This window comes from Ruditapes philippinarum, unplaced genomic scaffold (genome assembly GCF_026571515.1).
Source record: "Ruditapes philippinarum isolate M1 unplaced genomic scaffold, ASM2657151v2 ctg3394_1_1_1_1, whole genome shotgun sequence".
In the NCBI taxonomy this organism is placed as follows: Eukaryota; Metazoa; Mollusca; class Bivalvia; order Venerida; family Veneridae; genus Ruditapes; species Ruditapes philippinarum.
This window is the reverse complement of record NW_026861838.1, coordinates 7004-23471: the sequence shown is the minus strand read 5'-3', so window position 1 is coordinate 23471 and position 16468 is coordinate 7004. Positions and strand designations below refer to the sequence as shown.

The 16468-nt window shown below is 31.7% G+C and overlaps 1 protein-coding gene across 1 annotated transcript; it reads left to right on the top strand.

The window, feature by feature from the left end:
• Window positions 1–14247, top strand: LOC132716989 (long-chain fatty acid transport protein 2-like). Its single transcript, XM_060700340.1, has 13 exons — window positions 1–155; window positions 2017–2259; window positions 3349–3466; window positions 3992–4102; window positions 4787–5002; window positions 5561–5719; window positions 6129–6253; window positions 6817–7008; window positions 8058–8151; window positions 12323–12416; window positions 13086–13190; window positions 13510–13607; window positions 13852–14247. The coding sequence occupies exons 2-13, from the start codon at window positions 2017–2019 to the stop codon at window positions 14172–14174; spliced, it is 1878 nt and encodes a 625-aa protein (XP_060556323.1). The 5' UTR covers window positions 1–155; the 3' UTR covers window positions 14175–14247.
• The last annotated feature ends 2221 nt before the right edge of the window (window positions 14248–16468 follow it).

Genomic DNA, 16468 nt, shown 5'->3' with positions numbered 1-16468 from the left:
TTACACTAAATGATAACAAAGGTAAGTGGATTATTTGTCTTACCTTTAAATTAAACCTATAGACAGAAATGCATGGAAAGTCTGTGTTTTCTGAAAGACTTAATGTGGAACTTGTTTGATAAGGAAGGAACTTCTACACACATAATACATCACAGGTATTCGGCGTGTGTCAGACTATCTCATGACCACCCCCCCCCCACCGTCTACATCCAATCATACTGCTTAAAAATCGTTGATTACACTAAGCAGGCGCGTTGTCTTGAAATAGCAGTTAAAAACAATTGCATTAAGTGCAAATGACACTGGCTTCAACACTTTTATGTTTACAACAGTACAATAGTATTCATTGAATGACTAAATGATTAATTCAAGAAAAATAGTTAAGCTGACTTTAAAAATTTACAATTTGGATCCATTTCTCTGAAATTCTTTCCTAGGACCAGAGGACAGTGTCAAAATTTTGTGTGAAAGACACTGCCCTACATTGTATATAGTACAAAGGTGCTGAATGATAGAGAATATTGATTGAGTGTAAGTTCAATACAGAATTTATTGAATGAGTTAACTACATTTACAGGGATTTTTTTTTTGGCTTATTCTATAGCCGATATTCGGTCATGTTCCCAATTGAAAATAGTATTTTATTTTTCCTGAATCCACAGGAAAAAATTCCCAATTGAAAGTTATAAAATAAAAATATTGAATAACAAATTCTAAAGTCTTTGAAAGTTAGGGCTTCTTCAAAGTTATGGTGCTTAAATGTTTGAAGATGCCATCCAAGGCAGTGATTCTTTACATTCATTTAATCACTGCGAAATTCAAGTCATGCATTTTTTCCCAATTTTTAACAAAACATTGCTGAAATTCCCAGTTCCATGGGTATGTGTCCTTTTCCAAAAATGCTTGAAAAAAACCCTGAATTATATTTTGTGAGCCTCAAGTGAGCTTAATATCATTTAATTCAACATGTTCAAAAAATTCAGTAATGAATATATACAAATTAATATGATATTCTATTTATCACATACCCTAAGTAAAGACTGTCTAAAGTAAAAAAATAATCTTTCATTGAGGCATTAATGTTAATTGCATCTTGACGCTAATTGTTTGTATGACGCAAATAATGTCACATCAAACTATATGCTTGGCAGTGCAATACCATTTTTGTACAAAGTTGCAAAAGTGGTACAAGCATGCGATAAAGTATTTATATTTTTTATCATTAAATTATATAAAGTATTATTAACTCTTTTGTCACTAATTTAGTAAATTGGACTTATCTCTGATTAGATTGGGAACTGTCCATTATTATTTTATGGGGAATAAACATCAAAAAGATAATTAAGATAAAATTGGGCAGTGACAAAGGTAACATTTACCCTGATTGGATGGATGTGCCGACTGGCAATTTTGTATTAAAAGATTTTTTTCAAAATGCCTAAAAAATGTAATCGAAATCATATTATTAGAAATACATGTAGCTCTTAAAGTCCCAATACAATATAACACAAGATTTGCTCAGGATTATTTTATTTCAGCCAAAAAAGTTGTGTTAAAATTAAACAAATATTTCAAATCATGATTAAAGCTGCATGCCTCCAGATTAATTCTTAATTATAATGCTCAAGAAAATTTGGAAATTATATTTAGCAGTTAAATATTGTGCAGTGAACAAAAAAAGTAATTTAAACATTGCAATTTAAGGTTTTAAATACATAACATTCCACTTTATTACCAAAATAGGCTAAGATATGCAAAATTAGCCCTTAAAACTTTGTAACATCAGTCATGAAGTAGAAAATGAAGTAGAAATATGGTGATATATACTGCTAAATCAGTCTTTAATGTCACATTACATGTAAAGCATTACTTGAACCTTTAATTATTTTTTTTACTTTTCTTGAAATCTTAGTACATTTTTTCTTAAGTTTGGTTTTCTTGAAATATTTTGCTCAATTGAAACCAGGAGGTAGCTTAGAGATCTCCCTTGTATATGAAATTGTTAATTTGTTACAGATGTGGTGGGAAGTGTTATGGTTGATACCAGCAGCCTTTGCCACAGTCTATGTAGGAATCAAGCTGAGTTGTCCATGGCTTATTCTAGACGTCCATTATATATCGAAAGTAGTCCCTAGTCTTGCTGGCTTTAAGAAAGCCTGTAGGAAGAAATATTTTATAATTGATCATTTTGAAAACTCAGTTAAACAATGTCCCGATCGCATTTTCTTGTCATACGAGGATCAAACATTTACGTATCAGGTAAGTTGATTGAAGATTTGTGTTCATCCTTTTGTATTTAAACTTGAAACAAAATTTATGACTTTTATATATTGATATAAAGCACTGTAAGGTGCTGTTATCTTAAAATATTGAATAACTGGACAACTATTTGGACATACAGATGTATTTACATTAAATATTTAGTAGATTGAATAGATTTAAGAAGAATAAAGTTCTCAGAGTAAAAACATAACCCTACCCACACTAATTATTGTAATAGCCATTGTCTTTCTTTCAATCTGGATTAAACCATTCATCATTTTAAGGTAGAATTTCAAAATGTGAACCTGCTCTATAGCAAACAGTGCAGACCATGATCTGCAAGTTGACATCACAAGTGTGCTCACTGATCTTGGTCTGCACTGGTGGCAAGAATAGAATCTGATCTGATGCCAACATTATGCTGAATGTAAAAGAATTACATTGACTTCAAGCAATTAGCCACTTACTGCTGTGGGCTTGAATATCCCAATGGTTTGAGGAAGCTATCTAGTTAACTTAATATGGAAGGTTGAGGATCTACTCTGGTGCCCATTCATGCTTGTAATAATGTAGTGTGAAGAGACATCAGTCAGTAAACCTTGAAAGTCACCATATAACTACATGTTATTTGAGCCACGTCATGACAAAACCAACAAAATGGGTTTGTGACCAGCATGGATCCAGACCAGCCTGGTATCCGCGCAGTCTGATCAGGGTCCATGGCTGTTCGCTGTCAGTTTCTCCACTTGTAATAGAGTTGATAAGCGAACAGCATGGATCCTGATCAGACTGCGCTGGATCCATGCTGGTTGCAAACCCGTTATGTTGGTTTTGTCGTGACACGGCCCATTTAGATTTAGCAGTGTTGGTGTGATTTAAAACTCCACCTTTTCCTTCTTTCACCTGACTTGAAATTATAGATGTTCATAACTTTTAGATATTGATTATTTTTGAATGGCTACATTTTTTCTCATTTTTGAGTATCATGTTTAAAAGAGTCTAAGTCTAAATAAACTAATAGGAAACTCCGAAAGATTGTAAAAACAAAAGAAAAAGACACTATGAGTCTCTGATTTGTATTTTCAGGAGGCAAACAAGCAAGCTTACATAATTACAAGAACATTGATGGGTTTAGGGCTTAAGAAAGGTGATACAGTTGCATTTATACAGTATAATGGACCAGAATTTATATGGATGATTCTCGGTAAGATAGTTACACTGATCTTTATTTCTTAAAGCTGCTTCACTGAAGTCAAAAAATTAAAAATCATATACATGTAGTTTTAAGTACTGTAACAATTAGATTTAGACATAGTGAAGCACTTTAAACAGAAAAATCTGCAACAGTTTGTATTTAAGAAATACTAGTATACTCAAAATTAAACGGAAATCAACTTTTTGTGTAATTCTTTGTACGGTTTGAATGAAATACTTTTTTGAGTCACTTTTGCACAATAAATATGGTTATTATGGAACAATGGAGTAAGGAAATGATCTGAAAATTTGTACACAAATTATTGGCTCAGACCTACATTAAATATATGGTAAACAAATAATATTTCCAGTCCTGTCATGTCAAAAAAAAAACCTCAGTTGAATTTTAACATGAATTTTAATTTTAATTAATTTTAAGTAAAAGTACTGTTTATGATGTTTTGATTTGAATATACAAAGGGATGAAACCACAATGGCATTAATCCATTATACTTCAGTTTTGTTTATTTTTTAGGCTGTTTGAAGGCAGGTATATGTGTATCACTTATCAACACCAATTTACGTGGGAAGGCACTATTACACTGTCTGAATGTATCTGGAACCAACACCATTGTTACAGGAAGTGGTAATTTGAAACTTCTAAAATAACACGAACATGATAAAGTGTACAGAAAGCTGTTTATCATTTTGGAAAAGTAATTCAAAAATGCTTGTAAGATTAAAACGTGTTTGAATTTTACCTTATAATAAAAGCAAATGACCTATGTATTAAATCATTGTTAAATGGGAAAAGTGGCAGCGTGGCCCAGTGGTTAATGCGTTTGACTAGTAATCTAAGGATTGCTGGCTGCATGGGTTCAAACCCCGTCAGGGGCAAACCATTGTTTCCTTGAGCAAGAAACTTTGCATTTATTGCTTTACATTCAGTACTAGTTGGTTCCAGGAACGGATTCAAGAGTGTTTCAAAAAGCTTATAGCTTACAACACAACCTAACTAAAATAATTTGTATAAACTAAACAGAAAATATCATATATATAGTAGCAGTATATTATCTTGTTCCAGAATATTTTATTCTGTTTACATACAATACTCATGTTTGTTACTTAACAAAAATATTCTATGTTTTACAACTGTTCTGAGACTTTACATTAGGATTATGGAAACAACTCAATTTTGGCTTTTTGGTGAGAAGTTTCTCTTTGGTTTTCTTCTTGAGTTTTCAAATACTCAAATTATGAAAACATTTTTTCAACAGTAAAGACTTTATAAATATTGAAAATCAAAATACTGAGATTATTATTTCCGTAGATACAGAGCTGACATCAGCCGTAGATGACCTTCTCTGTGACCTTCCAGACGCAGTTGTCTATGTACAAGGACCCTTCAATAAGAAACTGTCATCAAGATTTATCTCCCTTCATTTCAATGAAAGTGAGGCTGATATGTTGGATATTGACCCCATTATGAGGTCGGAACAGAAGGAGTCAGATTCAGCTGTGTTTGTCTTTACTTCCGGTACAACTGGTAAGTTTCTGGTGTTTCTGGTGTCCTTAACCTTTTTCAAAACAAAATGTTCTATATAATGTATACAATGTACAAACATGTAAGAATTGGAGAGGGGTTGCAGACCAATTTATAAGCAGCTGTCTCTTGTTTAATTCACTATAAGCAATTAACCACTTATTCATGCCTATCAGACTGGGTTTTCTTCTATTGAAACTTGTGCCAGAAGAACCCGTCTTACACCTCCCATTTTATGAATGACTTGCGTCTTAGAATGATGTCATTTTTCCGTTAAGAGTGAAGTTGTAAATTGATAGGTTACTATAACAAAAAAGTGTTAAATGAAAATATTAGTTGTCGTTATTTCTTTCTAAAGTGTGATAAATATTATACAAGAAAAAGGCTCTTACACTGGCTACTGATACAGATCAGAATATCTAGCTCTTGGGTAACTGTTTAATGGAAAATCGGCAGAGTCTGGTAACCATCATAAACAGTTACTCTCAAACTAGATATTCAGGTCTGTGCTGGCAGCTGGTGTAAGATCTTTATTATTACCATCTTTACATCTATCTTTAGGTTTACCAAAGGCTGCCACAGTTTCTCACAAACGAATGTTGGCACCATACATTTTAAGTGGCATACTTAAACTACGACAAGACGATACAGTTTATGTCACGTTACCGCTTTATCACTCTAACGGACTGTTTGTTGGCGTGTGTTCTGCAATTTGTCATGGTAAGTATTCAGTTAACTTCTTTATCTTAAACCTATTAGTATCTGATGAAAGAATGGTCATTTTAAAGTGAAAAAACACATTATCTTTGAGACACGTCAGCAATTTTGTATAATCTGAAAAAGCTATCCAGCTGGCTTACAGAACATCAGTGGTTCTCCTTTTGCCTGTTTGTGCCTGAAATATTGAACAGATTGGTGCATGAGATTTTCCTCCACCAGTAAAGCTAGAAAGTCGCCATATTACCTATACTGTGTTGGTGTGAGGTAAACCAAACCTAAACAAACAAAAAATAAACACAAAAAAAAATTCTTTTATCAGATGAATATGCAAACCTTCTGCTTTTAAAGCCAATTCCCCCTACTTCTGTAGCTGGATATGTACCAATCAATCATGTATGTGTAATTACAGGTTCATCTATAGCCATAGCCAAGAAGTTTTCTAAGAGTGGTTTCTGGAATGATGTAAGGCGACATAAGGTCACTGTGTTTACTTTTATCGGAGAAATGTGCCGATTTCTTCTTACCAATGAAAAGGTTTGTACAGTATAAATATAGAACTTTTTTAAGTTAATTTAAAGAAATGTTTCAATGCGCATAGACCGGTATATTTATGTTTTGGTTGTGTGTGTGTGCTTATTCTAATTAACTACTGAGAGCATTGTCTTGAAATTTGACACATCGAGGGTTGACCGTAAAGCTGTTGTAAGTCCTTCTTTTTTCACATAAGATACTGCAGTCAACCCTCGACATGCCTTCGGAGTTGTAATTGTAACTTATTACCTAAGGCCCATATAATAATGTTTTAATAATTGATTTAGAGCAATATTTTGTCAGATGTTTAACAACTGAAGAAAGTAGTGCTGAAAGTGAGTAATGTGTCATAAAGGTAGCAAAGTGTAAACAAAGTGTGTATTTTGACTTCCATACAAAATTTTAATCCCTATAAATACATCAATTACCAACAGAGCTATAGTTGCAAAAACTAGTCAATGTATATAAATTGTTACAAGATTACAAAAAAATTTTTTTTTGGGAAACAACATTGGTACTGTTTTTAAGGCACAATGGGCCTTTAACAGTATATATTTTGTTTACAGTCAGACCAAGACAAAGATCATTCTGTTCGTTTGGCAATAGGCAATGGTTTAAGACAAGATATCTTTGCTGAGTTTAAGGAGAGGTTTGGTATACCAACCATTGCAGAGTTTTATGCCAGCACAGAGGGTGTGGCCGGATTTGCTAATGTCTCTAATGTGATTGGTTCATGTGGGAGATCCTCCCCATTGCTGGTAGGTTGAAATTTTATTTATAGTTTCATACAAGTCTGCAAATGATAAGCATAATTGAGCCGTGTCATGACAAAACCAACATAATTGGTTTACGACCAGCATGGATCCAGACCAGCCTGCGCATCCGCCCAGTCTGATCAGGATCCATGCTGTTCGCTTACCAACCCTATTACAAGTAGAGAAACTGATAACGCAGGCTGGTCTGGATCCATGCTGGTCGCAAACCCATTATATGGGTTTTGTCATGACGCGGCTCATATTGTTTCAGCTTATTTGCTTTATATACAATCTGACATATAAACACAAATGCTTTTTCTATGCTTTGATCATACTTGACATCATAAGTTTTTTTTTCCAGAATATAATTGTTACAACAAATTTTTGATGTTTTTTTTTTACTGAAATTCTGTAATAATAAGAAATAATTAATTTAACAGCATTAAAGTGAATTGGTCTAAAATTGGCAAATATTCCATTAATATTCTAAATATTGATAAAACTAATAGAAATGTATGATAAATATAAATATTTTGTTCGCGGACATTTATTATCTGCTATATAAATAAAAAAAAAATTTTTCTGGGGTGGTTTCAAATCCATGATGTCCATTCTTTTGCATGGATAAACTTTGCAAGTTGACTTCATGTCCAGTAGCATTTGATTAACCAGAAAAAGTCAAATGAAACCAGAGCACCGCATGCAGTATTAACATCCATCTGTTTTTTCAGTTGAAAAGGGGCATAACCCTAAAAATATTGCTTTCAGAATTATGCCCCTTGTCTTAAAACTGCACCATGTCTTGATAAGAAAACATTCCAAGTTTCATGTTGATTACTTTTAATTTGCTTGAATAATGGGCTACATTTAGTTTTTGCAATTTTGGCATATAACAAAGATGCTGCAGTGGTCATTAAAGCTTGAATTTATCTTTGAAACAGACAAGCTAAAAATGATATTTACCTTTTCACATACATATGTTATGCATATCACTGCAGAATTTACTTTTAATTTACAATCATGATTTATTATTAAAGTGAATACAATTATAGGAAAAAGTGGTTCCCTGTGGATTATTCAAATGGGATGTTGAGAACCAGTGTATAGTTAGGGATGAGAGAGGACATTGTATACCTGTAAAACTAGGTAACCATTTTATTGTATACCTGTAAAACTAGGTAACCGTTTCATTGTATACCTGTAAAACTAGGTAACCATTTTATTTATTACATGTAAGCAAGGTAACCATTTCATTGTATACCTGTAAAACTAGGTAACCATTTCATTGTATAGCTGTAAAACTAGGTAACCGTTTCATTGTATACCTGTAAAACTAGGTAACCAATTCATTGTATAGCTGTAAAACTAGGTAACCATTTCATTGTATAGCTGTAAAACTAGGTAACCAATTCATTGTATAGCTGTAAAACTAGGTAACCATTTTATTGTATACCTGTAAAACTAGGTATCAATTTCATTGTATACCTGTATAACTAGGTAACCATTTTATTGTATACCTATAAAATTAGGAATGTTAGGTGACCATTTCATTGTTTGCTTGTAAAACTATGGTCTGACCATTTCATTATATACCTGTAAAATTAGGTGACCATTTTATTGTATACCTGTAAAAGTAGGTATCAATTTCATTGTATACTTGTTAAACTTGGTAACCATTTTATTGTATACCTGTAAGACAAGGTAACCATTTCATTGTATACCTGTAAGACTAGGTAACCATTTTATTGTATAGCTGTAAAACTAGGTAACCATTTCATTGTATACTTGTAAAACTATGTAACCATTTTATTGTATACCTGTAAAACTATGGAACCATTTCATTGTTTACCTGTAAACTAGGTAACAATTGTGTTGTATATCTGTAAAACTAGGTACCCGTTTCATTGTATGCTTGTAAAACCAGGTAATAATTTAACTGTATGCTTGTAAAGTTTGGAAACCATTTAATTGTATACCTATAAAACTAGGTAACCATTTCATTGTTTACCTGTAAAACCAGGTAACCATTTCATTGTATATGTGTAAAACTAGGTAACCATTTTCATTGTATACCTGTAAAACTAGGTAACCATTTCATTGTATACCTGTAAAACTAGGTAACCATTTTATTGTATACTTGTAAAACTAGGTAACCATTTCATTGTATACCTGTAAAACTAGGTAACCATTTTATTGTATACCTGTAAAACTAGGTAACCATTTCATTGTATACCTGTAAAACTAGGTAACCAGTTTATTATATACCTGTAAAACTAGGTAACCATTTCATTGTATACCTGTAAAACTAGGTAACCATTTTATTGTATACCTGTAAAACTAGGTAACCATTTCATTGTATACCTGTAAAACTAGGTAACCATTTCATTGTATACTTGTAAAACTAGGTAACCATTTTATTGTATACCTGTAAAACTAGGTAACTTTTTTATTGTATGCTTGTAAAACTAGGTAACCATTTCATTGTATACCTGTAAAACTAGGTAACCATTTCATTGTATACCTGTAAAACTAGGTAACCATTTCATTGTATACTTGTAAAACTAGGTAACTTTTTTATTGTATGCTTGTAAAACTAGGTAACCATTTCATTGTATACCTGTAAAACTAGGTAACCATTTCATTGTATACTTGTAAAACTAGGTAACTTTTTTATTGTATGCTTGTAAAACTAGGTAACCATTTCATTGTATACCTGTAAAACTAGGTAACCATTTCATTGTATACCTGTAAAACTAGGTAACCATTTCATTGTATACTTGTAAAACTAGGTAACTTTTTTATTGTATGCTTGTAAAACTAGGTAACCATGTCATTGTATACCTGTAAAACTAGGTAACCATTTCATTGTATACCTGTAAAACTAGGTAACCATTTCATTGTATACTTGTAATTCTAGGTAACCATTTTATTGTATACCTATAAAACTATGTAACCATTTCATTGTTTACCTGTAAACTCGGTAACAATTGTGTTGTATATCTGTAAAACTAGGTACCCATTTCATTGTATGCTTGTTAAACCAGGTAATAATTTAACTGTATGCTTGTAAAGTTTTGAAACCATTTAATTGTATACCTATAAAACTAGGTAACCATTTCATTGTTTACCTGTAAAACCAGGTAACCATTTCATTGTATATGTGTAAAACTAGGTAACCATTTTATTGTATACCTGTAAAACTAGGTAACCATTTCATTGTATACCTGTAAAACTAGGTAACCATTTTATTGTATAGCTGTAAAACTAGGTAACCATTTTATGGTATACCTGTAAAACTAGGTGACCATTTTATTGTATACTTGTAAAACTAGGTAACCATTTTATTGTATACCTGTAAAACTAGGTAACCATTTCAATGATTACAAGTAAAACTAGGTAACCATTTCATTGTATACCTGTTAAACTAGGTAACCATTTCATTGTATACCTGTTAAACTAGGTAACCATTTCATTGTATACCTGTTAAACTAGGTAACCATTTCATTGTATACCTGTTAAACTAGGTAACCATTTCATTGTATACCTGTTAAACTAGATAACCATTTCAATGTATAGCTGTAAAACTAGGTAACCATTTCATTGTATAGGCTGTAAAACTAGATAACCATTTCATTGTATAGCTGTAAAACTAGGTAACCATTTCAATGTATAGCTGTAAAACTAGGTAACCATTTCATTGTTTAGCTGTAAAACTAGGTAGCCATTTCATTGTTTAGCTGTAAAACTAGGTAACCATTTCATTGTTTAGCTGTAAAACTAGGTAACCATTTCATTGTTTAGCTGTAAAACTAGGTAACCATTTCATTGTATACCTGTAAAAGTAGGTAACCATTTTATTGTATACCTGTATAACTAGGTATCAATTTCATTGTATAGCTATAAAACTAGATAACCATTTCATTGTATAGCTGTAAAACTAGGTAACCATTTCATTGTTTAGCTGTAAAACTAGGTAACCATTTCATTGAATACCTGTAAAAGTAGGTAACCATTTTATTGTATACCTGTATAACTAGGTATCAATTTCATTGTATAGCTGTAAAACTAGGTAACCATTTCATTGTTTAGCTGTAAAACTAGGTAACCATTTCAATGTATAGCTGTAAAACTAGGTAACTATTTCAATGTTTAGCTGTAAAACTAGGTAACCATTTCATTGTATACCTGTAAAAGTAGGTAACCATTTTATTGTATACCTGTATAACTAGGTATCAATTTCATTGTATACCTGTATAACTAGGTAACCATTTTCTTGTATACCTATAAAATTAGGCATGTTAGGTGACCATTTCATTGTTTGCTTGTAAAACTATGGTCTGACCATTTCATTATATACCTGTAAAACTAGGTGACCATTTTATTGTTTACCTGTAAAACTAGGTGACCATTTTATTGTATACCTGTAAAACTAGGTGACCATTTTATTGTATACCTGTGAAAGTAGGTATAAATTTATTGTATACTTGTTAAACTTGGTAATTATTTCATTGTATACCTGTAAAACTAGGTTAACCACTTCATTGTATACCTGTAAAACTAGGTGACCATTTCATTGTTTGCTTGTAAACTATGGTCTGACCATTTCATTGTATACCTGTAAAACTAGGTGACCATTTTATTGTTTGCTTGTAAAACTAGGTGACCATTTTATTGTATACCTGTAAAACTAGGTAACCACTTCATTGTATACCTGTAAAACTAGGTGACCATTTCATTGTTTGCTTGTAAACTATGGTCTGACCATTTCATTGTATACCTGTAAAACTAGGTGACCATTTTATTGTTTGCTTGTAAAACTAGGTGACCATTTTATTGTTTACCTGTAAAACTAGGTGACCATTTTATTGTATACCTGTAAAACTAGGTGACCATTTTATTGTATACCTGTGAAAGTAGGTATAAATTTCATTGTATACTTGTTAAACTTGGTAATTATTTCATTGTATACCTGTAAAACTAGGTTAACCACTTCATTGTATACCTTTAAAACTAGGTGACCATTTCATTGTTTGCTTGTAAACTATGGTCTGACCACTTCATTGTATACCTGTAAAACTAGGTGACCATTTTATTGTTTGCTTGTAAAACTATGGTCTGACCATTTCATTGTATACCTGTAAAACTAGGTGACCATTTTATTGTTTACCTGTAAAACTAGGTAACCATTTTATTAATTGGATGTAAAACTTGTTAACCTTTTCATTGTTTACCTGTAAAACTAAGTAACTTTGTTTCTGGATGGGTGTTGTTATGTCGAGATTCCACTGTATAATCTTTTATTATTTTCAATTTAAAGGGGAACCGGGTTTACTGTTGATGCAAATAAATAGTGATCAGCCATTTGATGGTTACAAAGGACAAAAACAACAGTCAGAGACTAAGGTTGTCAGGTATGTTTTAAAAAATGTGAAAAAATATCAAAGTTGATAAAGATGCTAACAATTATCCCATTGGCAAGGTATCCAAAAATGGTCTAGATTAACCCTTACTCAATTTATGTATTATTCTTTCCTGTCAAAATCTCTGGAGAGTTTTGGTTTGCTAGATTTTGAGGTACATTGTTAATGTTAGACAATAGTCCAAGCTTTCCTGGTGAAGGAAGACCTCTGGTGTGACTTTTGTTCAATGGAACCACCCGCCTTCCCTTAGGTAACCTGATGCCTATTTCACATTGAAGAATTTTATGTCTTTGACAGGATTATTCAAACCAGTTCCCATAAGGGGCAAGTGATTTGAAGACCTTAACCACTCATCAAAGAAGGTACATTTCTCTTTCAAGTTATTCAAGAAAGTTCCATGAGCTGGATATTTAGTCAAATGACTAATTAAAATCTTAACTAACTTAATTTGTATAATAGATGTGCCATGCTTTGATTATGGACCAGTCCCCCCAAAATATTATGGAATTTCCTCCCAAATCGCATGATGAAAGACGGACAAGTCTATTTTTGATATTAAGGGTGACAAGGCTTGATTACGGTAGTCCATAAAAAAAGTTCATAGTAAACCATTAGATTTGAATTGAAAAACTACAGTTTCTTTTATCTTACTGATTTTAGAAATGTTAGAAAAGATGGTGACCTTTATTTCAATACTGGTGACTTGATGACGAAAGACAAAGACTATAATGTTTATTTCAATGACAGGATTGGAGATACATTTAGGTAAGTGTGTTTTCAAATATATATTACTGTAAGAGAATATAATAAGTGAAATGCCACATACTTTAATACCTGAATTGATGTATATTTCTAACATATTGGTACATTCATATAAATAGTATGTATGCTTAGCTCAAAAGAGAGAGCATCAGATATATAATCAATGGGCCAAGGCAAGACTTATCACAAAACAAAACCGATATTATTTTGAAAAAAATTATTGTCTACAGTACCACTTGAACAATGTACCACCTGGGACTAAAGTTTTCACAAGTACATGTGTATGTTCTGTTGAACATTATTTTTGTGTTGTCGTTTTTAGATGGAAAAGTGAAAATGTATCTACGACAGAAGTAAGCAATCATCTGACAGACATAGATTTCATCATAGATGCTTGTGTATACGGTGTAAATGTACCAGGTATGTTGTAATTACTGTGTCTCAGGGTGGGAAAAATGTGTAGACTGACAAAAACTGGGACAAGAACACTCGAATTACTGTCAGAGCTTTATTGTTGTCAGGTCTTATTGGCCTAATTGTATTTATAATAAGGTTTTAGTGATTTAATTGTATTTTCATTACGGTCGTAGTGACTCGGCTGTGGAATGAACTGTTCAAAATTCAAAGCAAGACTAATCCATTAAAGGTTGCTTCTTATTTTCAGGACATGACGGAAAAGCTGGTATGGCAACGCTCCTAATAAAACCGGAAGTCACTGTAATTACCGAGAAAGAACTGTCTGTTATTTCAACTCACTGCCAGCAATCACTTCCGGTCTATGCCATTCCAATGTTTCTGCGCTTGAAATGGGGAGAGCTTGATATGACGTCAACGATAAAACAGTCGAAGGTGAAATTGAAGGAAGAAGGTTTCAATATAGAGAAAGTAACGGACATTTTATATTATTATGAGAAACCATCAAAAACGTATAAACAAATAAATAAGGATGTGTTTAAAGATATTTCGACCAATAAAATCCCATTTTAAAATGTATGCATATGACCACTGCTTTGATTGCATCAAAGCCATGTCATGAAATAAATATACTGTTGTTGTCATAGTCTTTTATTGTGATTTTTTATCAAGGTTCCTGAAAAAACTATTTTGCTGATTGTATCACACCTGGCTATACTTAAGGGAGGTAACTGATATATGAAAAAATGATGAATGTTTTTCCTTTGCTCCCCTTTTCCAAGCGGTTTAATTTTTTTTTTTTTTTTTTGTTATTTCAACCATCTACGCTTGCGATTATATTTTCGACCGAAAACAATTTGTTTCTACCTTGATCTCCGGTAAACGTAGTGGATAATACCCAGTCTTTGATAACATTTGGAAATTAAGTTAATACTGTTATTGTATGTTACTGAAATCAACTTGATTTTAATAAATTTACCAAAACAATTTTTTATTAGCTCAACAGAATCGAAGATTCAGGATGAGCTATTAGTATCAAAGGGGGATACTCCCGAGTCCGGCGTCATGCGTCAACAATCATATTCTTCTCTGAAGCTGATGGGCAGATTTACTTCAAATTTGGTATGTAGCATCCTTGTGACAGGCACCATTAAATTTGCTCATGCCATTTCAATTGACTACTTTAAGGGGTCAAAAGAGCTAAAAATAGAAAAACCTTTAAACATTTTCTACTACTAAACTAAATGAATTTTGATCACCTAAATTTGTCATATTGAAATGTAAAAAAAATGTTATGCGTTTTTGTATGAACAAATTATTATTAAATAGAAAGGAAGATATGCTGCTGGCATTAAATCTTTCTGGCTAATCAAAAGAAACTAGGAAAGAATTCATGAGCGGTTAGATAAGGTTTGTTACTGTCGAGTATCTTCTTTAAAAAATTGCCGACTTCTGATAGTAAGGCTGTTCTCGCTTATGTCTACATTTCGCAATCGGACCAAAATTAAAAAGAAATAAACAAATGAATGCAAATAATGTTTTTTAATTGTTACTTTCCAAGAGTGGTGATTATCAATTAACTATGAAATATTTGATTTTTATTTTGGGTTTGTGTAATAATGCTTTGAAGCAATTATTACCCGGTATTTAATTAAAATACATGTAAGTGTTACGATCGAATGCAATTTTAAGTACAACCTCCGTAAACTTTGTGTTCTCTTTTTTCAGTATCATATTGATACTTGTTTTTATTTTATTTTTGTAATTTTGAAACCAGTTTTTATTTTATTTTTGTAATTTTGAAACCAATACCCGAAATCTGTGAAAGATAATCGTTTTGTTTTTATTACTAAATAGTTTTCAGAACTTAATTTTTCCACTTTTTTAAAAATATTTTTGCAAAAAAAAAACAAAATCGCATTCCATCAGTAATTTAAGTACTTGTATTTTGATTTTCTTATTTATGAGATTCCCTTATATTGTAATATATCATACTTGAATTCTATATTGCTTGCCCAGTGTTATTCTATTGTATATATTTATTTTAAAGCCTTAATGAAATATATCTACCGTTACTGTTTCCACTGACTTAAGACACTTTAAAGACACTTTAAAATACTCCCATCAGTATTATAAATTGATATTATTTTGATTTTCTGAGATTCTTTGACATTGTAAATAATTTATCATGAAACTGTTTAAATTCTATATTGCTTGTCTGGTATAATGTTATTGTATATCCGTAATAAAATCTACTTGCGTTTATTGTTTCTTTCTGACTAGAAAGTTTAGAATACTCCCATCACTACTTTAATTTCTTTGATACTATTTTGATTTTCTTGCTTGTTTTCTTTTTTGAGATTCCCTGAAATTGTACATTATTGAACATGTTTTAACTCAATGTTGCTTGTCTAGTATTATGTAATTGCGTATATTTATTTCAAACTGTAATGAAATCTATCTGCGTTTTGCTCCATGCAATTTTGTTTTCTCTTCCCAGGAGAAAAATTATGTTTCAGTTATTATCGATTGCTAATATTGACTGATGTATAGCGTTGTGATAAAGAGTCTTGTTTTATAGATGCACATGCAGTAAAAATCAATGTCAGTAAATGATGCAGTTAAACCAGTTGATCATACTATTGAAGTTGTTTGTAATACTAAACGCATAAAGATTTATTACTTTGTGCTTTTAGTCTGGATAACCATAACTGAAAACAAATTTAAGAGCTAGAATTTGTTTATTATAATTGAAGATATTTTAGGAGGTTTTGTACGGGCTCATGACTGTTTGTATAAAGTTGATATTATAAAAAGTGAACTATATAATCGTTGAATGCAAACAATTTATATAAACAATGACGTAT

Excerpts from the sequence above, each read along its gene's own strand:
- LOC132716989 (XM_060700340.1), top strand. The coding sequence starts at position 2,017 with ATGTGGTGGGAAGTGTTATGGTTGATACCAGCAGCCTTTGCCACAGTC. Across the intron at positions 6,254-6,816 it reads TTCTTCTTACCAATGAAAAG|TCAGACCAAGACAAAGATCA; the intron begins GTTTGTACAGTA and ends TTTTGTTTACAG. Across the intron at positions 12,417-13,085 it reads TCAGAGACTAAGGTTGTCAG|AAATGTTAGAAAAGATGGTG; the intron begins GTATGTTTTAAA and ends TACTGATTTTAG.